The 25,392-nt window shown below is 40.0% G+C and overlaps 1 protein-coding gene across 1 annotated transcript in view; it reads right to left on the bottom strand.

Moving 5' to 3' along the window:
• The window catches only part of RAI14 (retinoic acid induced 14), a gene marked incomplete at both ends in the record, with an annotated part of 77,482 nt that extends 56,060 nt beyond the window's left edge, over nt 1–21,422 (bottom strand). The window contains one exon of the mRNA XM_082013072.1: nt 21,387–21,422. Coding sequence (XP_081869198.1) covers nt 21,387–21,422 — 36 coding nt within the window. The remainder of the gene's footprint in view (nt 1–21,386) is intronic.
• Between the last annotated feature and the right edge of the window lie 3,970 nt (nt 21,423–25,392).

The raw sequence follows: 25,392 nt of genomic DNA, 5'->3' as shown, positions 1-25,392 counted from the left end.
ACATGCACTCTCTACTGCCCTAATGTACACAGCATTACTCCAGCAACATGTATATCAAGGTGAATGTGCTTTGGCAAAAAATGGATGCTCCTCTTCTTTCGGGAAGTCAGGTAGAGGTTTCTAGCACCCTACAATAGTCAATCCATCATCAGAATTCAAGCTCTTTAGCTACTCACACCTGACTTCCCCCTCAAACTCTCCACCCTTAAGGTTTTTCAGAAATACAGCACAATTTGTACCTTCATTACTACAACAGCTACCTCTTAGGCTGCCCAGTCCCTGAGGTACACACACAGAATCACTAGGTTGGAAAGGACCTTCAAGATCATCAAGTCCAACCATTAATCCAGCGCTACCATGTCCCCTAAACCATGTCCTGCAAGCTGCAACCAGAAGACACCAGCAAGAACTTCACATGCCATTAGGCAAACAGCTCAGCTCCTGCTTGAAACGGCGACAGATGAATACTGAGCACCAGATACAGCAGGAGCCAAAATTGACCAGCTCAACAACATGCACACAACTTGCAGACAACATGCTTTACAAGGCGTGAAGAATTTCAGTGTTTTCAATGGAAAGCACTGATTGCAGAAGGCTCACATTCCTCTAGAACAAAACGCCAAGGCTAAGCAAGACAGTCAGTTATCTTTACCTATCATACATAATTACAGACCTATTTTTAGCCCTCAAAGGTGTATTTTTCCCCCAGCACCTAAATACTGTGAAGTTGTACACAAACATAAGATGGCTTTTAACTCATAACCTACATTCCAAAACCTCAAACAGGCATCAAGTTACTCTCAAGATAAAAATAATTTTAAATTCTTCCTTGTTTCAATTTTTTTTAGTGAGAAAGCTCTAAAGAACAGAGGGTTGGGAAAGGAGCGTATTTCTGTTCGTATTTTCTGAGTTAGCCTCCCCTCAACCCTGAACTTTCAACTCTTGCAGAAGTTCATGCCTGTTGAAAATTAAAATGTCTGCATTGCAACATGGACCATTATAATTCAACACATGCTGCTTTGGTGGAGAAAAAGCATGTTTTTTGGAACAGCTCTGTTACGGGTCAGGAATGTAAAGCAGAGTTCATATTTCAGATGAAAATGGGAACCAGGGATTTTTCTTGCAAACCCAACTCAGCTTTCCAGTAATGAAGAAAAAAAGAAGTCTGTGCAGTAAGATCTTTGTAATGTCCTGCATCAGACTTTTAACTATACTAATAAAGAGGTCACTGACTGGTTGTGTTTTACAAATGGCAGCATTGCAAAGTCGTGTTTCTACCACTGAATGCAAGTCTTCAACACTTGCTTTAGAACATACTTTTCTGCTCCAGCTTTTGCACTGCCACAGATGACTCAATGGGCAATCACATGCTCTGTATCATTCCAGAGAGCATCCCAGGCTCACAAAACAACTGCACTATTGAAACATCACAAGTAGAAACAGTACAGCTCAAATGAGATAGTATCACAACTATGTATTCTATTCCTCAAAGCTATGCAGAGTGTGGTTTGATGCATTTTGCTACAAGTCTCAACACCTGCCCACAGAAGAGTGCAAAATTTCTTTGCACCTAGTCCTACAACTGTTTTGGTTTGTCTATTCTAAACAATTCTTTTTTACACTTAGATTCGTGTGTGCTTAAGTGACAAAGATTATGAAAGCCACTACATCTGTACAATATCAGGGCCAATATCCTGTAGTGGAGCATCTTGCTTGCTGGTCTTCTCAGAAGATGGATGGGCAGCCAAGGGAAGGGAAACAAGATCAAGAAGAGTTCATTCTCACAGAAAAAGCATCTCCCAAGCTCTTCAACAGAATGTTGCAGAATTTGTCCATCCTTCATCTGTACTTGTTGAAGATGCAGGAACCCGTCTGACAGACTTGCTAATAAAGTAGCACATCTTGACTGTTGACTAGATTATAGCATCTTGTTCAGTTAACATGGGAAAAGCTCCTGAGGAACCCAGCAAGAATCATATACATGTCCCATACAGAAAGCGCACATTTTGCATGTAAGCTACCTAATCACTGCCTGTTTTTAGGCAAAGTCTTCCAAGACACAGCACTACACTACATTTTTCCCTCAAAACCTCTATTGCTCTGACAGGTTGGAGGAAGCAGCAACCTGGACAGAGTAGACACCAGGCAGGCAGCATTCCTGAAAGCTGCCCAGACTGATACATATGTGAGACACTTGCATCTAAAGATACAAGTGTCAATCTCCATTCTGAAGAGTTAAGCAGGAAAATTTACATCATACAATGAAGCAGGATTATGATAATGACAAAATACCCAATTCTAACTCTTTCATTTCTTGTCTGCATCAACACTGTAAAGGTAGCAAGAAATAGGAGGCAAGGCGAACCATTTAAGTTCCCAAAACAATGACAGTGACAGAATATAACTGTACCCTTTGGGCAGAGGTTCCGCCCATCAACATAACATGCATGATGTCAAGTAGAAAAAAAATAAATATTGCAATGTAGCAAAAGGTTGAGATCTATTTATTTTATAAGAAACTGTGCAGTCAGATGCATGTCAGAGTTCAAATTACCCTAACATTTCAGGGCCCCAGTCATGATTGAAAGTGCCATTGCACAAAGCACTACAGAAAACAATCTACCCTTGATTATTCTCAAATTGCAAGTGTAGCCAGATGCTTGAGAGAGTCTCCAGAACAGCCATGTTAAGTAGCTTTATTAAACAAGTTCAATGTGACACTACTTTTAGAGTTCCATCTATTTTACAGAGTGGAACTGGATCTCCTAACAAATTTATTTACCATAGGCAGAAACCACATCCCTATTCTCGAATATAAATTGTCAGCTTTAAAAACTGGTCCCAGCTGGTAGCTTTCTGTTAGCACTGCTGGTATTCGCAACCAAGTGTCAGACAAACTTACAGCCCTTGGTAAGGCTAGTTTTAGCAAACTCAGCAATACAGGTTTGAGGGTCCTGTTCATCTTCCAAAGTTATTTCTTCTGCAATAACTTTTAATTTGGTGTCAGTTCCTAGCCCCACCAAGAGATTCACGCAGTCATTCTATACCAGTACACCTACTCCAAGATTACTGAAAGCTAAGGAGCAGTCTCCAAAATAAATAAGCTCATGCAAGTTTCATGAAAAATAGCAATTATGTCAACACAAATAATACAGTGCTTTCACCAAAGGCTGCAGCATGAGCTTAGCTGTTTTGTTTGATCTGTCAAATGCCAAATAGCTAACCGCACTACCTACTTTAACAATTTGGAACAGCCCTAGCAGTCACATGGGGGGCATGAGAGAGAATTGCTTCTACACCTATGTCAGAGAAAGACAAAGGACCTTGTGAAACCTAAGAAATCCAAGACCGACTCTGTCCAATCTCAACATTATAAACGCTCATATGGTGTTTCTTACAAAGGTCACTTCATATTCTTACAACTTTTATAGAATATGTAGGCATATTTACAACATAAATGAGGTAGACTTTTTACTAGAAAAGGAGGTTTAAATTAGGGGATCAAGGAGGAAGGTAAGGGACATCTCAAAAGGCATATGTTTGGGACCTTTAACACTAAGAGCAGGAACTCCACCCCATCATCATGCATACAAAAAAATCAGTTGATTAAAGACACTTTTAAAAACACTCTCTCTATGGAGTCACTGAAAATGGAGAAATGCATGAACACTACAGAGTTAACCACACTGCTTTCCACTACTGGAAATGAGATTCTCTCCCTGTCATTCTCATCAGCTGAAATTATGTTCTTCCTAGCAACTGCAGTGCATGGCAGCTCAGGCAAGCTTACATACTAAAAGGCTGAGACAGCTAAGCATTAAGTAAGAGAACACAAATTAACATCAACTGCTGATTTTCCCCACCACTAGGCTTTCTTGTAACAAAGACTAAGACCATTGTAATTAACTTTGCTTATGAAATGTTATGTTCTAAAGTGGGGCCTAATTAGATGCAATATAATTCTTGCCAGAAACAGATAATGTGTGTCTTTCATCAACTTGGGTGATTGGAATTTATTAATGTTCAGCAAGTCTGCACAAATTATGTTTACCCGCTGCTCCACAAACAAGCACGGAATCTCTTTTAGGTATGATCAACTATATTTGGTATTTTATGAGAGAAGCGTGGATTTCATTTTAGAATGAAACTTTGTATGAGACTAACTCCTCAAACTGCAAGGGCAAGAAGAGGGAATAAAAATAACAGCACTAAGCATAGCAAGATCCTGGGCCAGTACTAGCTTTCTGTGGTACAGCTTGTGGGGAACAGCAAAGGGATATGGGAAGAGGGAAGAAGGCACAGCTTAGTAATGATGCTTTTCATTATAGCAGTAAGAAGAACTAAGATCTATTGGTAAGCATAATGCCTCAAGGGCAGTGTGAAAAAGCCACATGAAGAAATGCCAAAAACATCCTCAAAGTTGCAGCAGGACAATGGAGACCCAGGCTAATGGTAACTCTCTCCCAAGTTAGTGTCTTCTGAAGTTAGTTTAGCTTGAAATACTTTAGAACTCCACCCATTATCAGCTAAAGAGAAAACAAGGAACAGAACATGGATGATGATTCATGTCAGTCCAAACTCCTATTTTTCTATTTCAAATAAAACTCAGGCTTCATGTCAACAGACATATTTTCTTTTCCTTTGGTTTTTTGTTTGTTTTGCTTCCAACCAGAACTTTTCTCCAGGGCTCAGCAGTGTTAGAAGATCTCAAATGTCCCAACTCTTTTCCCACAAAGGGATCCTGAAGTGACCCCCCCACCTCTGCAGGAGGCAAGCAGCGTTAAAGAGCCAGCTAAGGTCTCAAGCAGATTTTGCCAGAGTAGTCCTGAGGCAGAGAGAAAAACGGTAGGCTGTTTCCTCTCTTAATATCTTTCCCTACCAAAAGAGCCCAGGAACAAACAGAAAACTGAACAGAAATGTAGGAGGAGGGAGGGGTGCAATACCAGAAGTTCTATAATTTTAAGTGTCCCTATACAACCCAAAGCTGCAACAAATCACATATTGATAAGGATTAATAGCATAGAAAACCGATTAAGCCTAGAATTATAAGTGTCAGAAAGACTGGAGAAGACCCTCTAATTTCATTATAAGGTCCTGCCCACATGCCTAATGAGTTACAGGCTTCAACAACCAAGGTTTTGATGTCATGTTGCAGGCACTCAGTCCTAATTGTAGATTCTTAGCACATTACATGCCTTCCACCCAATCATTCAGTGTTAATTATTGTTATAGGTGTTGGATTTCATAACCAGAACTCCTAAACCTCTTTAGTAATTACTGTTGTGCAAATTTCTGACTTCTGTAAACACTGTTACAAGAGATCATTTAAGCCAAGCAGTCAACAAAGCTGATGAACTCTGGAAAGCCACATCACTGTGTTCAAAAGCAGTTTTGAACAACAGAAGAAGTTACAATTGTGTCTTCTGAATAAGACAGGAGCCAAACATTAGTAAGTTTCAACTCCTGAATGTGTACCAACACTACTAGTCAGCTTATCTAGTTTTGTCATACTTTAGACATCTTGGGTTGATACCCAAATTTGAAAGAACACAGGATAATGTCTAATGTGACTATTTAAGGATATTTTAAGATAAGTAGTAGGTTAGTTTTGGAACTTACGTATATGTGTTTGAAATGACTCATGAAGTGACAAGACTATAAAAAAATTCACATCACACATACACTATGAAGGAATTTAGTACATTTCTGGTTTAGCCTTGCATGTTCAGTGTGGCAGCACTCCAGCAAACATAGGGCAAATCTTGCAAATATTCACTATTAACCACCCAATAGGTACAACCATCACCTACAGCACTAGTAACAGCCACATTGTGTATGAAAAGATTTATGAGCTTTTAGACTAGAAGCCAGGCGTTAAGACAGCGTTCATTACATCTGTTCAAAGCCTCAGAAATAGCTGACTTGGTCTAGCAAGTAACCTTCCCCACAGAGGAAGGGACTTGTCTCGCCTATGAATACCAGGAACTCCAAGATTATGTCATGTACAGGTCACTGCACCTCCAGAAAGCAAGGTCTTCCCCCTGCAGCTCTTTGGAATATCTATTTCCAATTTCTCTTTTCTACACGGAGGTGGTCCTTTGTGTTTCTTAACTGGATATTCAAGGTGACAAGCAAAAACCAGCAAAGAGATATAAATGTACTCTTAAATATTTCATGAGTATACTGTACAGAAACACTTCAGAGAAATCTGGGTTTGGGTTTTTTGTTCATTTTTATTTGTTTTTAATAGTTTGTAAGAGCATGGATTTGGCAATATTTAAGTTGTTTTTTTCAATTTTCTAGATTTACTTTCTTTTGCAGCAGGATACTTGAAGGCAAAAAAAAAGGCTGCTTTGAAGAAAAACCTAGTTAGAAACAGAAAAATTAGAATTCATTGAATAAAGTGAATAAATGCGGATTGTACTGCAAATTCCTGAAAACAGTGGTAATGATTGGAAATTGCAATGAATGTTATTGTCACATTAAACTATCACAATTTCTAGTGTTAATAATGTAGTACTCCTACCACTTCTAACAGATCAGAGATGCACACAGCAAAATCTCAGTTTCCCCACACCTGGCCTGTACACAGTTGTATTTAAAACCCAGTCAGTTTTCTTCTTTAAATTGCATAAAAAGGAACTTGGATGATGTAACTTCAGAACACACTGAAACCTTCCCCTATTTTCAACCCAGAAATACTCACAGCAGCTGAAGCATGCAATCTGAAATAAAGATGGTTAAAAGAAGACAAGGGAATTGGTTAGGGAATAGGGGCTTCTTGGCATTCCTTTAAACTATTTCCTGTTCACCCTTGTAGAGTGTAATATAGCCCTAAGAAAAGACATCTGACCTCACTCTTCTCAGCTACATTAAAAAAAGTTCTAAAAGCAATTTAAATATCAGATTGCACATTCATAAATGAAAAAATAAAGAGGTTTTGCATATTATTGCCTTTGTCTTCCACTAAGATTTGATTTCTTTCTTTCTTTTTTTTTTTTAATTTAATGAGAGCTTTGATTTTCCCTGGGAGACGAGGTCAACAGACTAGGGCACTTCCTGTCTGCAGCAACGCCATGTGCTTATGCAGACATGAGTCTTCTGACAAACAACTGATTTATTTCAAAGAAAGGGTCATTACAATCATGGCATATAGCAAGATCACATTCTTTCCTACTTGTTTTGCTTAATCACTATGGATTACTCAAACATACTTGAAAAGATGCATTTCAGCTGTGTGTGAAAACTGACAATTCATCCAAAATCCCACACACACACTTGGAAACAGAGGAGGCATGTTCTAGGTCAGGCTGTGATCATGCATTGACAAAAATTAGGAGAAATCCTACTGAAAACAACTGAGCTATTAAAATGCAAAAGATCTACAATGTCCTGAGCACCTTGTCACCAGGAAGATAGGCCTCTACTTTTCTGAAAAGATCATTAAAGGAAACTATCATTAGGGCCATTTAAGGCTTCCGTATTTAAAATCACCCTTCTGCATCTTACTTATGGAAGTGTCCATGCAAACCTTATGCAGCCCTATTACACGTATTTGGGACAAACTCAAGTACCCTGCAAAGAACATCAGATCTCCAGCACCTCAGCTAACTACCTAGAGATTTTAAATACCAGGAAACTCAAGAGACAAGTGCACACCAGCCAGCAGACATACCAAGGCCAGAACAGTCTGAAGAGTCTCAAGCTATGTAGAGCTGAGAAAGAACTTAAGCTGGGCATGGTAGACGCTGGTTGACTCTCATTAAAAGAATTTACACAGCTCCCATGTTTCCACAGTACTCCAGCACTGCAGAATTACTTTTCTATCCACCACAATTATCCCATATAACTATTCTTACACACCTTCCCCTTATTTTAAATTGTGAAAGTGGAATAACAAGCCCCTGCACAAGATTACAGAAACTTGCATTGACAGATGAACTGTTGAGCTCTTCTTCCAATCTTCTAACCTTTCCTTCCTTTACTGCACTAGCTTTACTGTTCAACTAGGAGCTTAAATCACTTCCTGCGAGACTTGCAGTATTCCTTTCCCCTCCCTCTAAATGAGACTGTACTGTTTGTTTACAGCCACCTTGAGTGCATGTAGAAGCTACTTCAAAATGGTTAGTTTGTTTTTTATGTCAAAGAATGTAATTTCATAACTGTGTTTGCTGTATGTACAGAGAGCCAAAACAATCCCACATTCATAAAACTGAAGCTATTAAGCACTGTATAGGTAATTTACAGTCCAAAGAAAAAACAGAAAAACTATTACTGTTAAAAACAGAAATCTAAGAAAATTAAAATGCTGCCTTGAATGCAGCCATTAAACCAATGAGACTTATCCAGGAGATGGTAGAGGGGAATGAGTGCAAGAATTGTTATTGCAGAAGAGCAGGAAGAAATCTGTCATAAAGTAATATTTATGTATCACTTCTACATAGCAGGCTTTTTTCTGTTATCTTATAGACAGACAGAACCCAAGTCACCATTGCAGGAAACAGACAACTTAGCATTTCAAGAATAAATTATTATTATTATAAATAACTGACTTAATCTAAAAGTATCAGGATATGCTAAAAGAACACACCCCCCCCACCCACTCCCCCCCCCCCCAAAAAAACCCCAACCAAGCAAAACAAAAAAACCCCACACCACCACGATTACAAACCTAAATTCCAGGCACAGAAACTCCCTTGTAGGAATTGGGAAAAATACACCATGGCAGAACAATTACATTCTTATGCTACCAGAAGAAAAACACCAAAAAATGCCAAGTACATTTCAGCTACATAACTTACTAAACTCATCTTCCTGGCCACTGAAGAACACTTATTATGTTCTTCCACTGCATATCAGAAAGTCTCAAACTGGACTCGGTGCCTTCCCTTCAATACCACTGCACTACACAAAGTAGATACCATGTATTTTACAGCTCAAAACAGCAGCCATAGTTGCTTATTTGCCCAGAACTCTGCCATGTGTTAGTGCATAAGAAGAGCCTGGAAACAAGCTTCTATAGTGAGATGACAGTCACATGTTCCCCCAGCTAGTCTAAATTAAAAGAAAAAAAAAATAAAGCAAGTTTGGTGGTTACTACCTAATGTGCAATGACTGAGCAAGCATCCATGTTTAAAAACGAGATAAAAACCCCATACCATACATTATACTAAAGTCCTAGTCAATATAACAAACTGATGGTCACCCTTCAACAGGCCTTAAGAAACTTACCTGTAGGCATTTTCACACACACTGCTCATGTTTGCCACGTCCCATTCACTATATCAGTTTAGCAAGCATTATAAAAATGACTTTCTACCTCAAATGATCCTTTAAGGAAAGCAACGTTACTCACAAACATAAAAAAATCCAGCCTTCATCTGACCTCATGCATCTTACCATCATCTGAGTAAACGGATATAGCTGAAGTGCACCACAACAGGAAATTTTCAAGAACTTTTTGCTGTGACATTAATCTGAGCTGATGGTCCTCACAAACACATGGATAACACAACCTTCCTCTTCAGAGCACGACATGCTAAATAACCAGCAAGAGTAATCCAGCTGAAGCAAGACCTGGCTTGCAACAAGGAACCTGCACTAAGAATAACAAAACCAAAACACCCTGAACAACTTCAGGTTTACAAGCAAACAACATATGCATTAAGAAGTGGTATTCACTACTGGAAAAAAAGTCGCTGCCCAACACCAAGCCTAGGGCAGCTTCTTGCAGTACGGCGCTTCAGACACATAGCCCTGTTTGCAGCACCTATTCCAACATAGCTGCAAGGATGCACAGCCGCTGCTGGTTGCACTTATCACACTTTGACACATGATGGGAGACAGCTGTGAGACAAACCCAGCAAAAGCAGAGAGCAACAGGCTGTTTGTACCAAGAGAAGTGGGACAGAAACATAATTGGGTGAGCAAAAAGAAATCCACAAAAATCCCACCTTTAAGTATGCTATTACTGTGCTAGTAAATGCAGTTAACACATTCCAAGATGCATGGAACTTGCAAACCTTCTTCAACAACTACATAGGGCATAAGCACATACTATGCTCTTCAGGTTCCATTAGCCACAGCAAGAATAATTAAAGAACAGTATCCAGCTTCCTCCCCTGATAAACACAAAGAAATAATGTGGTCAACACACGGCCCCCCACAATATGCCTCTCTCTAAATTGGAGAGATACCGATTCGATGGATGCACTATGTGGCGCTTAAGGAATTGGCTGGATGGTAACATCCAGAGGTCAATGGCTCAATGTCCAGATGGAGATTGGTGACAAGTGGTGTCTCTCAGAAGTCTGTATTGGGACCAGTACTTTCATATCTTCATCAATGACACAGACAGTGGGATCGAGTGCACCCTCAGCACGTTTGCAGATGACACCAAGCCGAGTGGTGCAGTTGACATGCCTGAGGGATGGGATGCCATCCAGAGGGACCTGGACAAACTCAAGGAATGGGCCCACGTGAACCCCATGAGGTTCAACAAGCCCAAGTGCAGGGTCCTGCACCTGGGTCGGGGCAACCGCCGGTATCAGTCCAGGCTGGGGGATGAAGGGATTGAGAGCAGCCTTGCCCAGAAGGACTTGGACTGGTGGATGAAAAGCTGGACATGAGCTGGCAACAGGCACTCACAGCCCAGAAAGCCAACCAAGGATGGAGTACATCCATTCCTAATGAAAACCTAATCATAGAATAGTTTGGGTTGGAAGGGACCTTTAAAGGTCATCTAGTCCAACTCCCTGCAATGAGCAGGGACAGCTTCCACTGTGGCTCAGAGCTCTGTCCAACCTGACCCGGAATATTTCCAGGGATGGGGCATCTACCACCTCTCCGGGCAACCTGGGCGAGTGCTTCACCATCCCCACCGTCAAAAGTTTCTTCCTCAGATCTAGTCTAAACCTACCCTCTTGTAGTTTAAAACTATTATCCCTTGCCCTATCGCAACAGGCTCTGCTAAAATATCTGTTCCCATCTTTCTTCTAAGCCCCCTTTAAGCACTGGAAGGCTGCAATAGGTCTCCCTGGAGCCTTCTCTTCTCCAGCCTGAACAACCCCAAGTCTCTTAGCCTGTCCTCACAGCAGAGGTTCCATCCCTGTGATCATTGTTGTGGCCCTCCTCTGGATCCACTCCAACAGGTCCATGTCTTTCCTGTGCTGAGGGCTCCAGAGCTGGACACAGGAGTCTAGATGGGGTCTCACCAGAGTGGAGTAGAAGGGCAGAATCACCTCCCTCAACCTGCTGGCCACACTTCTTTTGATGCAGCCCAGGATAGAAATTGCTTGTTGCTTACTTCCTGGAAGATCCCCGAGTGATCCCTGTGATCACACATCTCAAATGGTGTATTTCACTTAGACTTCCTATACAACTGTAAATTATAGATCTGAAAGACACATCAAATGGGCAAGGGCACTGAAGGGTTGCCATTGTTCCTATTGAACAAAATCACATCATATCATAAGCAATCACTCCCCAAAACAAAAAAAAAAGGGGGGGGGGGGAAAGGAACCACAACAAAACCACAACACACTCTAGACCTTAAAAAGACGCCACTGTTGGACAGCCTGCCAATCCTCAATGGACACATGAATTTCTATGCTCCATTCAGGGAAAATCCATGCCCCACTGAAGCTGCACCATATGCTTCAAGGGGACAGCATTTTGATTTTAGTTCTTGATTCAAAGCTCAGTCAAGCAGACTGAAGTCTTTCTTCTGACTTCAAAGGGCACTGTTTCAGTCTCTGGATAAGCAGACAGGTTACCCAAGTTTATAAGAGTCCTAAGAGGTTTCCACCACACACAGCAAAGAAGCAAAGATGAAAGAAGAGGTATGCACCTGTGAATGGAGCAGAATAGGTATGTCAGACACTACATATGCATTGGTAACCACATCATTTGCAAAGTTATTAAAGCATCTTTGCTTCTATCATCATTATCAAGTCAATGCAAGGGTTCTGGACAGTTAACTGTATATTTCATCTGAGATATGCACATGCAGCATATCTGGGCAATGAGACTCCTCAGACAGCTGTAGAGTAGTAAATTTAGCTTGAGTTTCAAATTATGTTTTGCTAGTTGTATTATGCCACCTCTCAAAACCCAAATAGTATCAAGTAGCAATAGTGTTAGGCATTACACCAGAACAGCACTGAAAGAGGTTCCTACCTCAAAATACTTCAAGGTAAAATATGAAGTCCATGTAAAAAGCAAGATACAGGAAGACTACCTGTGGTAAGGATATGTGTGAATACAAGCTGCGAGTCCAAGAGATTAAGATATCCTGCAGCTGTAGTTAAAAAGACATCCAACCACGACGGCTTTCACCAGCACAAAGTTAACAGTATTTTTAAAAGCTTAAGGCTGCAGCTACTTCTAGATAGTTTAGGTCTAGAAGTAGGAAAAATAGTTTATTAAATAGCTTTTCACATGCCAAAGTAACTACAGAAGTTCAGGCAGCTATACTACCAACATATGGGCAAGGACACCATAGCTTTTCCTGGAGCTAAGCCTCAAGGGTTTTCAGGCAGCTAAGAGCCTAGAATAAGATACCTCTAATTTTTTAAGAGCACATTGTATCTTTCAACATGACTGCAAGCTTCCTATACGATGTGTTTCAAGACCTTTAATCTTTATACAGAATCACAGAATGGTCAAGTTTGGAAGATAGTCTAGTCCATCTCCCCTGCTCAAAGAAGAATCAACTATAGCAGTCTGCTCTGAGCCTTGCTCAGCCAGGTTTTGACCTATGTAGATAACCAAATTACAGTCAAGTATGAATGACTACAAATTATTACTGTGAATTGATACAAGGCTAAAGTTATATACTTATAAGTTTGAAATATTTCAAAGGTTCATTAGGGTAGGATCATCTGTTAACAAAACTTGAGCAGTTGTTCATAAAACATTTGTACCACTGAGCTATAGCATACATACCAACCGTCTTAAGAGCAAGACAGACACTGTGGTATTACATAGCTTTTTCTCGCTAGCAAAGAACTTTTTTTTAGCTTTCAGACTTCTATTCATCCCACCTTTGTATTTTTCTCTACACAGATTTGCAGTTTTTAAACACTCCCTTAATCAATGTAGCTAACACAAAGTGGTCAAGCCCAAACATCACTCTTCAACCTCACCTTGCCTAAAAATCTGCCCTCAGCCGACAGAAAGCACCTCCTCACAACTGTGTTGAAAAGAATAAAGCAACTCTCCTATAGAGCTACAATACAGGAAGGCCTCTTCATCCTCACTCCTTCTACCTGCCTGCCCCATGCAGTGCTTCGGTAACTTGACCTTTGATCAAGAAAAGGTACCTTCAATGAAGTGCTGCAAGTTCAGCTCACAACTCTCCCTAAATAACCACCTGGTTATTTCCTGGGCAGAATGGCCCCTGAGACCCTCACTCTCCTCTACGCTTAAGTGTAGAGCTTAAGCTTCATGGATCTTCAGAACATGCAGGGCATGAACCTCAGGAAGATGCAAGTGTGGCAAGCAAGGAAGCAGAAAAGGGCTTGATATGTTCTTAATGCTGGGCAGTTGCCTGGACTACACACAATCAGAATAGCTTCTTGAAGAGCAAGACTAGAAAATATTGCTGGAATGAGGTAAATAAATATCTCTTATAGCTTGATTAACTCCTTACATTTGTTGTTTGCTCATCTCATTCATAGTCTCCCAAAATACAAGCATAGGATGAAAAGGCTCAAATGTCCAATACAATAAAATGTATGGGTGTTATATTCTTTAGATAATACTACAGCATCTATGCACAGCAAATTGTTTTTTGTTCCTCGTAAAGACAAGACAACAGTCTTCAAACAAAGACTGGACCATTAATTAAATCCTTTCCTTTACATGAGTTTTAACTGACAACTTTGACAGCTGGACAGATTTTTTTTTTTTTTTAAATCAGATCAGGCATGAGTAGTGCCAAAAAGGGAGAGTATACGTGTACCACAGTAAGAACACACAGACTGCCCACTTATCACACTTTTAATTTATTTTACTTTAACATTTAAATCTTACTAAAGATAAACAAATAAATGAAAAAATTACAACTGCTTTTTTCCAACTCTTCTAAACTCAGGCCTTTAAACTGTTGTGCTCTGTTTAAAGAGACACAAAAGATATGTTTCTATACAACAAAGATTCCTTTCTTGTTACCAATATATTTTAAAATACTTTTTCCAGTTTGTATATGCCAATTTGCCTTTCTTCTTCCTACCCACCCCCACTTCACGCTGCTTAAGTTTGGTATTTGATTTAGTAATGAACAAACTGGCTAGCTTCACGTTGTGGTTCTTCTGCACTTATCTACTACAATTTTTTATATTGTTGACCATATACCGGGTTTAACTCCATTTAAAACAATTTTGTAATGGGAGGGTTCCTCTTCATCTTTGCAGATGTTTTACATATATTCCTTTTAATGAGGGATCACATGAAGATGGCCAAACCAGCCATCCTGGCATGATGAGAACACAGGTGCAAATTGTTCAGCTTGCCAGGCACCACTTGGGCTGGCAGGGCAGACCAGTGTTCATGGCCAACCAGTGACTAATCAATGTTTCCTTTCACACAGTCTCCAACCCTTCCTCCAGCTCTAGATGGGTGAGCAAGCAAGAAGTCTGGTATAACAAAGTTCACAGGCCTGGGCAGGCAGCACCTGGGAAAAGGAGACACTTTTCCGTTTCCCCAACCTATATTTACAGTAAAGTCATTAGCCTCATGTCACTCTATGCTAGTAAGAATATGACTCTAGGGGCAATAATAATAGGAGATATTATTCCTCACCTGATTTGGGGCACAAGCATGGGTAGAGGTGGAAGTGAAAAGGAAAGCACTGCAGGAACTACATGTCATTTCCTCAGGGCAGTGGTTCTGGGACAAACACAGGTGTGGAAAGCAGAACTCAGATGAAGACAATGTGCTACCGACAGGACAGAGAAACTGCAAGTGGGTGAGTGAGGTCGGCCCTGCAGCTTCGACCTCACACTCATTCATCCCCAAAGCTTCTTCTGTCTTCAAACACAGGGTTTAAATAGTGTTGCACTTGCTATGCAACAACACTATAAGACTGGCTGATTAGGACTGCAAATGTCCATGATCAAGCCAATCTATGAATAAACAGACATGGGCCTAGCATCAAACAAAGGAATCATGAATTTAATAAAATGTCATTGCCTGTTATACAGACTAACCAAGACTGGCTGGGAACCCAACCAAGATGTTCACTGCTATACTCCAAACTATAATCCTGTTTTAGGAAATAACTATGTATTTATTCAAAGTAAGCCAACTCCAACCCAGGTTCTTCTGCTGTAACTCCAAACACTACAGCACAGTTCTCATTTAATCTATTCCCTTTCCTTTCTGCCCCAACCATTTGGAGATGCTGCACGTTCTTTCTAGAACACCTGCAAGTTATCTAGCCTCAAACACTCTGCCAAAGCCATGTACTTTCATGTCCAGAGACAGACGATCAGCAGGCATACCACAAGATCCCAGTTATTCCTTACCAAAAAACAGTTACCAAAATAGTAACTCTGACCCTACAGCTTCAACTGTCCTTCTTCTCCCCTCCTTTTCAGACCTTTTCTTTTTCCCTTCTGTTTTCCTCTACCCTTATCTGTAGGTCTTTACTTGCCTTCTCCATTACATTTTCTTTCCACCATTAAAGGAGATGCTACATAACTTATGGTCTGATACTGCCGCACTCACAGAGGGCTCAAGTGCGCCTGACTTACAGTTCACTTGAATAGGGTAATTTTTGAAGTACTCTGCGCATGTTCCTATTGTCAACAGTGAAGAAAAGACACTACTCGATGGCAAGAGGTTCACACTGAACTGACTGCAACAGGCAGCAGGTCTTACTCTATGTACCATAGGACTCAGAACATGGTTAACTTCTTTCCTGCACAAAGCATTTAAGCTTTGGCTGGAAGAGCAAGCTGACTAGAGCAGAGCCTTATGCTGCGCAGAAGGGGAGGCATGAAGCCAAATAGCTCCAGAGCAGAAACTGGAGTGGAAGATAGGACCTTTGATTCCTGACAGAGGGAGGGAGAAGCAGGAGCGATGGCAAAAGAGAGAGAGAAGACTAGGTCTTCCTTTCCCAAGAGGTGGCTGAGGACAATCTATACATTCTAGAGATCAAGTCTTCCCCTGCACACTGTACAGTGGAATCAAATATTATTACTGAAGAACACAGTAAACTGATGGAAAGCTATGATCATGATGATATGTTTCAGGCTTATTTAATTCAATGCCCAATAAAAGAAGGATACCTAAACATGAATCAAATTTCAGTAGTTAATTTCCTAAATAATTGGGTAAAGTGGTCAGACAACATCAATATCTCAGTTTTTAACCAGAGTGAACTCAGTATGGGTTTGGTTTTTTAGGTCACAAGTAAAGTAGTACATGTATACAGAGTGGATAGTGCAATTTTCAACAATTCCATGCTTCTTTTCAGGTTAATTGTAGCTTTCAGTGTATAAAAGAATTTTAAGTGCTGTTTAAAGGAGATCTGGTTTATTATTTTTAAAGTTGCTCCCCCAAGTTTTATTGTCCCACACATTCAGTCCAGAGCACCTGGGAACACAGTGATTTCCGTGGAATGTAAGCCAGCAATCTTTCAGTTCCAGACGCCCAGGTAGCATTTTATACTTCAAAAACTGTCGAATGGGAGCCTACTATTTAAAACATCATGCATTAAAAAGAAGTGCCAAGTCTTAATTAGCATAGCATCTAGATTAAGACTGAGATTTTACACTACAACATACCTAACTGCCTCATCATTTTGAAATTTATGGAACAATGATTACACCACAGGCCAAAAAGCAGAAGTTTTCATAAGAACTGCAAACTTTTCAACCCCTGTGTGATAGTACAACAAATAGGCATTTCCAGAAATACCAGAAGTTAGAGCTGGCAATTAGCATTGGGAAATCCCAGCGTGTCTTGGCTTTGCTTCTGACAATAGCCACATTTTCTGCTGAACTGCACAGTCAATTTTCATTTTAAAAGACACTCTACTATTTTAATTATTCAGTATTGAAGATATTTGGAAACAAATCCCAATTCTAATCTTCCTCTTGTCCAGTCAACAATCTAGCAACTAGAAGAAAATTGGTCATTGTCAAATTGCAAGACATGTTTTTCAGCTGATCTTCAATACTTGCAGAAAATGGTTCTAAAACTTTTCAATCATTTGCCCACAGATACAAGTCAGAGAGTAAAGACAGTCCAACCCATCAAAAAGCCTTCACACAACATGCTTTTTCTAGAGTAATCGAGAACACAGTTAAAAACAAATTACCTGAACAGATCACCTAGGTTCCCACAACATCTTAGCATCAAAGAGCTAGATATTTAAATATGTGTAGGTGCCTAAAAATGTTGATGAGCATCTTGCCATACTTAAGAAGCAGACAAAACATGTTTAGACAGGCTTAATATCTTTGCACATTTGAAAATCCTCTTGGCCCTCATCTGCCTATTTAAGATTCTAGATGCTTTTGAAGTCAGGCCACAAACTGACTAATTATTACAGAAAAAAATCCAATCTCAAATAAGAGGTCTAATAAGACATCAGTTGCACTGTTCTTATTTTAATTGGATTATTTCAAACTCTGCTTTTCCAAGCAGAAACAGCAAAGAACTTCTGTTTTACTGGGTAAGATATTCATTCTCTCTTGTGTGAATCAGCCACAGGCAGCATATAAACAAATTCAAGCTCTGAAGTGATATGATAGTTCCCGATACTACCACACCAAGTTTTTCAAGTGTTATATGTAATAGTGTCTTGCAACTATTAACATGGTCATCTTTTTAGGTTGTCAGCTTTTAAGTGATACTAACAGTAGGTTTTGAGCTTAATAATGAGGAGAAAGAGGTGACGAAAGAACAAAGAAAACAGAGCTTCTCAGGCAGAAGAGACTAGTTGCTTTGTCAAGACTTAAGTGCAATTTCTGTTGTTTTATCTACAGACTCTTGAAGTGTGCACATCCACTACTTAGCTTCAAGTCCCAACATTTGCTCCCACCTAGGCATCCTGTTCACCGATTTCTAGACTACAAGCATACTCCTGTTAACTGCACATCACACTTTGACAATACTCATTTGTGACAGAGCAATAATTTTATTCCTCTGCTCCAAATACACATGTACACATGGCAACAGTCACACCCAGGAAGGATCTCACAGCGATTAAGTGTGTCAAGGAAAAAAGATTCTCCAGTTAATCGAGCTGCCTGCACACCCCGAGAGTGAATCAGGTGAGGTACAAGGGAGCTGAGCAGCAAAAGACTGAAGTGGAGTCACTCCCATCTAAGAAGAGTCATGTTCCCATCTCTCAGCTGTGGACTGTATCAATTCTGCTAAATACCAGAATTAGCAGCCTTATTTATCTGTGTGTTCCTGTAACTCCTTTGCTGGCATGCCCACCCCTATGCTTTTTAGACCAATAATCTCAGGGTGTGATCTGACAATGTAGCTAAGCCAAGCAACAGCTGCAGAAAAGGATGTCCTGCTGTTCCTCCTACTTTCACCATTCCTCTCAAGACTGATCCTAAAGTGAGACAGAGCACGGAGTTAACCAGCTAAATGCACCCCACATAGTAATTTTGCATCACTTTATGTCCCTGAATTGACTCACTGCAGAGTCAGATACCCGCAAAAGCAGGAGGGCAGGGATGAAAGAAGAGGGAGAAGGGACTCCTCTTTTGGAAGCTGCAAGACTGGTGTAGCTATAGCACCAAAGCAAAGCCCTGCAGCAGGGACATGGAGACACATGTGTGAGTATCAGCAGTTGTGCCCACTTTCAATTCAGCCTCTCTGGAACAGCTGAGAGAGCTTTAACACATCAGTGAAGTTTCCTACACAGTCTTCATTACAGCATACAGTTTTAGGGCATCAGCCTTACTGCTGGAGAAGTGTTTGTGTAATTCCTGTTTCTCATACACACCCTGAAGACTTATTCCTACTCCTCCCTCCCTTCCTATTTTTTAATGCTAACAGTGAGGCACAAGAGAAGGGTACCATTCTTTCCCCCAGGACACCTTCAGTTCTACAAAATAAGCCATTAAAGATTTCCTCCAGAAAGAAACACAAGGGAGGTGGGATAAGAAAAAGAGTTCCTCCATCCCTGCTGACTTTACCCTTATCCCCAGTCCAAAAGCAGTTACCAGATCTTATAAATTGAGACACAAATAAGCCTAATTCCAATTAAAACCACCTCTCTTTCTCCTCCTCACAAATTATAGCTAAGGGCAGCTTCTGGAAACTAGAGAGAAGGAAAATTTTCCTTGCTTATCTTGCACAAAATATAGAACAGCTCCTGTTGGCTGTTTTGAATTATGCCCTTAAGGTTTGGCTTCAAAACAGAGGAAACCAGACTGTCACGGATTTAGACTGCTGTGCTCTTAGAGCTGCATATCTAAATTTTAGGTATCTGAAAAATCCTTTGTGGTCAACTTTGTCTCCAGCCAGTAGACAGCAGTAGTATCAAAACAGCAATTACTTTCAGACTCCACTTGGTTTTGGAGAGAGACATGAGCGACTTATCAAGGATAGGTACGTAAGTAATAAGTGAACCAGTGCAATTTATAACAGTAGGTGGACTAGCTGCAGCAAGATCTCGTTGCATCATGCATGTCACTTAGCCTTTGCTCTAGAGCAGCACCCCAGCCAACTAGCATAAATGTGTGAATGAAGTCATCCTAACACTTCCATAATACCAAGTGTTCTCATTACTCAAGCAGATGCCTATAAAAAGTTGTACTAGTGTAGGTGAACTCAAAATACCAATTGTTGCTACTCATTGCAACAGGAGCAACCATATCTGCCCACAAAATTCTAGCAGTTATAAACTGAATGGCACACCAGAGACTTGTGACATTATTTTTATTTGTTGTGAAGTGGCACAAAACACTGGCTGACTCCGTCTGACTAGCAAAGGCCAAATGCTGCTTAAGTAGTTCTAAGTGTTTCCTTCTGCTCCCAAAGGTTAGGTTGACATATTTATCTCGTTGATAGAGGTAGTTTTTTTTAGAAAAAGCTCTTGCTAAACTGAAGGAGTAGAGCATCCACCAGTGCTGCTGCTAGGAAGCCAATACAGAACCTGCACCAAGTGCTAACCTGTAGCTCAAAAGACTTTTTAGGCAGTAACCAGCACATGTGCAGATTACACAACAGCACCTCTGCCTTCTTCCCAGTTACTGAAGTGCATTACAAGCCAGCTAAAGACACAACTCTAATGGTGTGCCATAAGACCATCTTTACATCAAAGCACAACCTGCACTACTCCTGAGTGCGCTGTGTGACTTTATTCCTGAACATCAAAACTTCCGAAGAAGCTTCATTTTCTAACCTCATGCATCTTCACCTAACATGGCTACTCTAGAACCCTGTGGGAATCTGGCCATGAGAAACAAAACATCACTTCTCTCAAAACAGCACAAATTTAGGATGAAGGATGGAACATCACATTCTTCACAGATCACGGAGATTTGTTACAAATTCCACACAAAATCTGGAAAGTCAATTAGATACAAAGTGACCTACTTCACTGACTGCTCACTCACTATCAAATAAGCATTAACATTAGCATGTGACAAAAAACTGGAATGAGCAGCAGCAGGAAAAGAAAGACTAGAACAGGACTAGACTACGGCAGTTTCGCTGTTCCAAGGGAAGCATGCTTACTATACAACTTCAAGCTTGGGTCTCCACTGATAGTACTACTAGCAAAAGGCAATATATGATATGCAGCCTAATGTCTCTCTAAATGCAGTTCTGAAGACTGGTGACTAGAAATTGACTAGGTCCTGTAGGACCTCCACATTTACATCTGTCTCCCTTGCTGCTCAAGCCTCATATCCACCCTTCTTGTGGCATTACCACTGATAAGCCACAGCTACCCTAATTGCACAGCTGGTTCCTGTATTCTTGCTGACAAAGAAACCCTGCCACAGACTGAGTCATCCTTTCGTTAAGTGCTCAAACGTCACACTGATAAGAATGATATTATGCCTAGACAGAACTATGATCGGGTAGTAAAGTCCTTACTAGGCTTTAATGCTATACCTGGAACAAAGTTTCAGTCTGGGCACCAGCATACTCTTACAGAAGTTCTGCAGACCCCACACATGTGCATGATTCAGTTATAAGGAGCAAGGTAGTGAAATACCATTAATTTGCATAACAAAGAATTGCACTCCAACTTGAAACAGCCTAGTCCATACTGTACTCAGCTGTTGCCTTTGTGCTTGGAAAAAGTTTTTCTCTGTTACTCATTAACCTACAACCTTATCAAGGTGGGAGTGAAGAATTTGTTTCCAGCATGGAAACCAGCAGTCAAACTCAGCAGAAATACTTACGTCACTCTTCCTGAACTTTGCTTTTAAGCTCTTCATGCTGATCACATTCAACCTTCCAAACCTTTGAGAAGCTTTTTATCCTTCTTCAATATCTAAACAAAAAAGAAAGAAAAATAAGATTCCAACTTGATACTATTCAGTTCACTGGCAGCCAAGTCTGAGTTGAATTTGCATACCTATATCACCCTTTGAGGATTTAGCCCTCAAGCTCTAAAAAAGATTAACAACCAGCTAAGGGAAACTTTCTGTTTCTCCAAACTTAAAAGCAAGCCTAAGTCTGACCACAGAAGAATACAGCAAATCTTCACCAAAAACTCAAGGGTGTATCATGTTATACTAGCTACCTCTCAACATAATTAGATCACCGACATGTTCATACATGCAGCAGCTTTGTCTGCCCACTGCCTATTTTAACATATCACCAGGACAGCCACTTGTAAAGCCGGTAAAGCAGAAATAGGCATGCAAATTCATTAAAACTTCACTATCCTACAACCATGGGTCTGTACTTGGTAGCACGAGTACCACCACTATTGTATGTGCAAGTCTAACCACCAACCAAATTCAAAATTATACTTAAACCATGCATGACAGATACTAGGACAGCTCAATACAACGCAGATAGAACCATATGAGCAAGATCAGAGGTTATCACTGGAAGAACTGTTTCATACTCTTCCCCATAAGAAATGACATGTATTCGTGGAGTGATAGCTGTTTTTGACAGTGCACTACCACAGCCAGTCATGTTCCTCCTTCCTCCCTTTCGAGTGAAGAAAAGCAGCAGTTGCACAAGCATATACAACTATATACAAGCTGCAATCTCTCACAGGGGAAATGGGAGCCAGTGCTTAGGGCAAAGTTTCCTACAGAAAGCTTCAATATACCACGTATTACCAGTCCAAGACGAAACAGTGAACAGCATGTTAAAGTAGCATAGCAATGTCTTTTTTTCCTAGACCACAGCAGAAAAACTTAATGAAAGACCAACATACGTTTGGATCGGGCAAAGCCATCTGTGCAAAAATGTTCCAAATTTCTAGTTTTACAGTCCATTCACTGGAATAGCCAGTCCCTCTCATCTACCAGGTTTAGCTGCTATATAAATTCCTTCTGAAAGAACAGTTTAAAGTAAAGGATGTTCAGCTGTATAAACTTCCTCCCTCCACCCTAGAAAAAAATGAGAAAAAATATTACGAGTCTAGCCAGAAAAATAAATAACTGAAATGAGGACTGGAGCATAAATTCAAATAGGTCATGCAGGGTCACTAATGTTTCACATCACTCTTCAGAAACAGCAGACTACAGTTCAATAAACAAAGTGAGATTTCATAAAAGAAAGTCTCTTAATATTATGAAGCAAGTTTCTATGTTCGACATGACAACCCTGCAATGAGTTTTAAAAATGCAACTACACAATATTCTTTGGCTGAATATATATGAATGCTTCCACAAAATACTGTGCTAAGTACCATTCAGCAATAGCGACTAGTGCTAAGCAAACATGTCATTTAGTTCAACCTCATATTTTGACAGCCACTTAAGACAAACACAAGTACATTTCTTCAAAACCTCCAAACAAACAAAAAAATCCCATAGACTATATACACAGAAATACATTTCCCACAGAACACACACCTTCAGTAGGTAATCTGGATGGGGTAATTCTGTAAGCTGTTAAAATATCATTAAATCTAATTAATTGCCTCTAAGTCTAATTAAACAGTCATTCTGAAGTCATATCAGATTCCTGACTGCTTTCAGGTATATCAACAAGAGGTTTCATTCAAAGTTCTTGCTTTCCATCTCAAGCAGAATGGGCTTGTGGCATTTTGTTTAATTCTTTAGCATGCAAAAGGAAAAGGAAAAAAAAAAAAGAAGCTTTTCACTTTGCAGAACCTTTTCACTCCCTGGCTTAAGTGAGAATTTCTTAGCTTTTTCCTGAGATGAATGGAGTATTTGTAAAATACTAATAAAAAAATATTTTTTTTTTAAAAGGCAAGTTTTGAACAATCAGAAAGAAGGAATAATTTTAGGTTGCGCTGAGAGAAGCATATCACTTTATTTCTACTACAACTACTCAGACTTTGTCCACAACAGCTGTCATAACCTGCACTGGAAAGGAGTGTGAAGGTCAGCAAGAGCCAAATAATCTCCTAAATAGTTCTCTAGCAACACCATGGACGGCGAGCATTGCAAAGACCAGAAGTGCCAGGGTACAGACAAGACAGATGCCCTTACACTTATCTGGCCTTATATACCTATCCCACCAGCAAAAAAAAAAAAAAAAAAAAACAAGAGTAAAGAGAATGGAGGACAAACCCCAAACTGTTTTTTTACCCACAATTTAAAGGCACTTTAATTAAGCTGAGAAACATCACACAATGGCCCACGAAATCCAAAACTTAACAGGACTTTTTATTTTAAAAGTTAAACATATTTGGCTAAAAAGGTAAACAGTTTAATTAGACCACTTAATAAAATATAAAGAAATTCTGTGCATGGTGAGTTGAAAACAAGAAATCTTTCCTCACCCACAGATTGCCAAAGAATTGTCTGCTATAGTCTGTCTTTTCCTTTCCCACTCCCTCAGCTTTTTTGGCTCCCATGAATGAAATATTTTCTTATAGCTCCCATGGAAGATAAACTACAGGGCTACGGGGGAGATGACAACTCCTTGCAGGTGTATGCACAGGACAACTGCAAAGCTGGACTCTCTTCTGTGAGGAACCTGTCTAATTAACAACCTTTGCATGCACTGTTAATATGCTACTTTTCCCCCTCTTGAGGAAGGAAGGAGAGAGGTGAGCTCTGTTTCTATTAGAAGCCAACTTATTTTTCCCACAGGATACTGCACCTCTTGCGTAAGTGCTTTTTATACACTGAATGTGAAACTCAAGTCCTCAGCACAATTAGAAAAGTATGCACAAGCACACAAAAATGGAATTTCCAAGTCTAGTGTGTTACATCTGTATTTTTTCCATAAGAGACAGTTAAACACAAACATTAAGATGACAGCTTGGGCACCATAATGACCATAATCCTTCATCTGTAGAGATAAAAACCTGTGAGGCAGCAACGACTGTATTTTCTTGGCACTGTTTAAAGGAGGAAGTCACCTCTCAAAGGGTTTAATTATTGGAATTGATGCAAAAGAGGTCATCCTCCTGATGCAGCAGAGCTGTATGACAACTGTCCATTTGCTAGAGGGGGGATAAAAGGAAGCACCATTAATACACTCCTGTTTTACAAGATAGGAAACGACTACTAGAAATTCACTAGGGAGCATCAAGACACTTCAAAACAGTATTTCTGCAATGAATCACAGGTATTAACAAGAAGTAATCTCTACTGGTAGTGGCATTTCTCTGCTTTCAGAACAAATGTGATGATAAATACTGAGCACTGTCATGTTGTAGCTACAGCAAGTTAGAACCAGAGAAGTGCTTAACTCCAGGGATTCTCAACAGCTAATGCTGATCACATGCTTTTAACCATTAGCTCCAAAATTAAATACCTAGTCTTCTATCTTATCTTCCTTCAGCTTAATGCTAAGAAATAGCTTTCAGGAATACAAGCCACAGAAAAGATCCTTAGGTTGGTGGTAAACCTATCTATTTAAAACAAGAGACACTGAAGTAATCTTCAGCCTCAAAAGTGTCATTGAAACTGTTTTAATACAAAGTACAAGCTTTGGGTTTAAATGTAGGAAAGAGATTAGGATAATCTTCCCCACTGATTTGCAACGAGATTCGTGCAAACCACAGCAAACAATGCTGCTGACATCTTTTTTCCTTTCATTAAATTGCATTAAAATCAGAGCAACACCTTTTCAAACAATGTTACAATTAACTCCTTGAACAGCCAAAGATCCGGTGATGCAACAGTAAAACAGCCTTCATTTTACCAACTAAAACTACAAGTTTACAGTAAAAACGTACATTATGCACATTGTTCATGCCAATGATAGTTACCCTTTACTGATAAGTGATGAATTCAATTAATT

Source organism: Phaethon aethereus, assembly GCF_964289735.1.
Source record: "Phaethon aethereus genome assembly, chromosome: Z".
Classification (NCBI taxonomy): domain Eukaryota; kingdom Metazoa; phylum Chordata; class Aves; order Phaethontiformes; family Phaethontidae; genus Phaethon; species Phaethon aethereus.
Note: the sequence above shows the minus strand (reverse complement) of the source record. Positions and strands in the feature narration are given on the sequence as shown.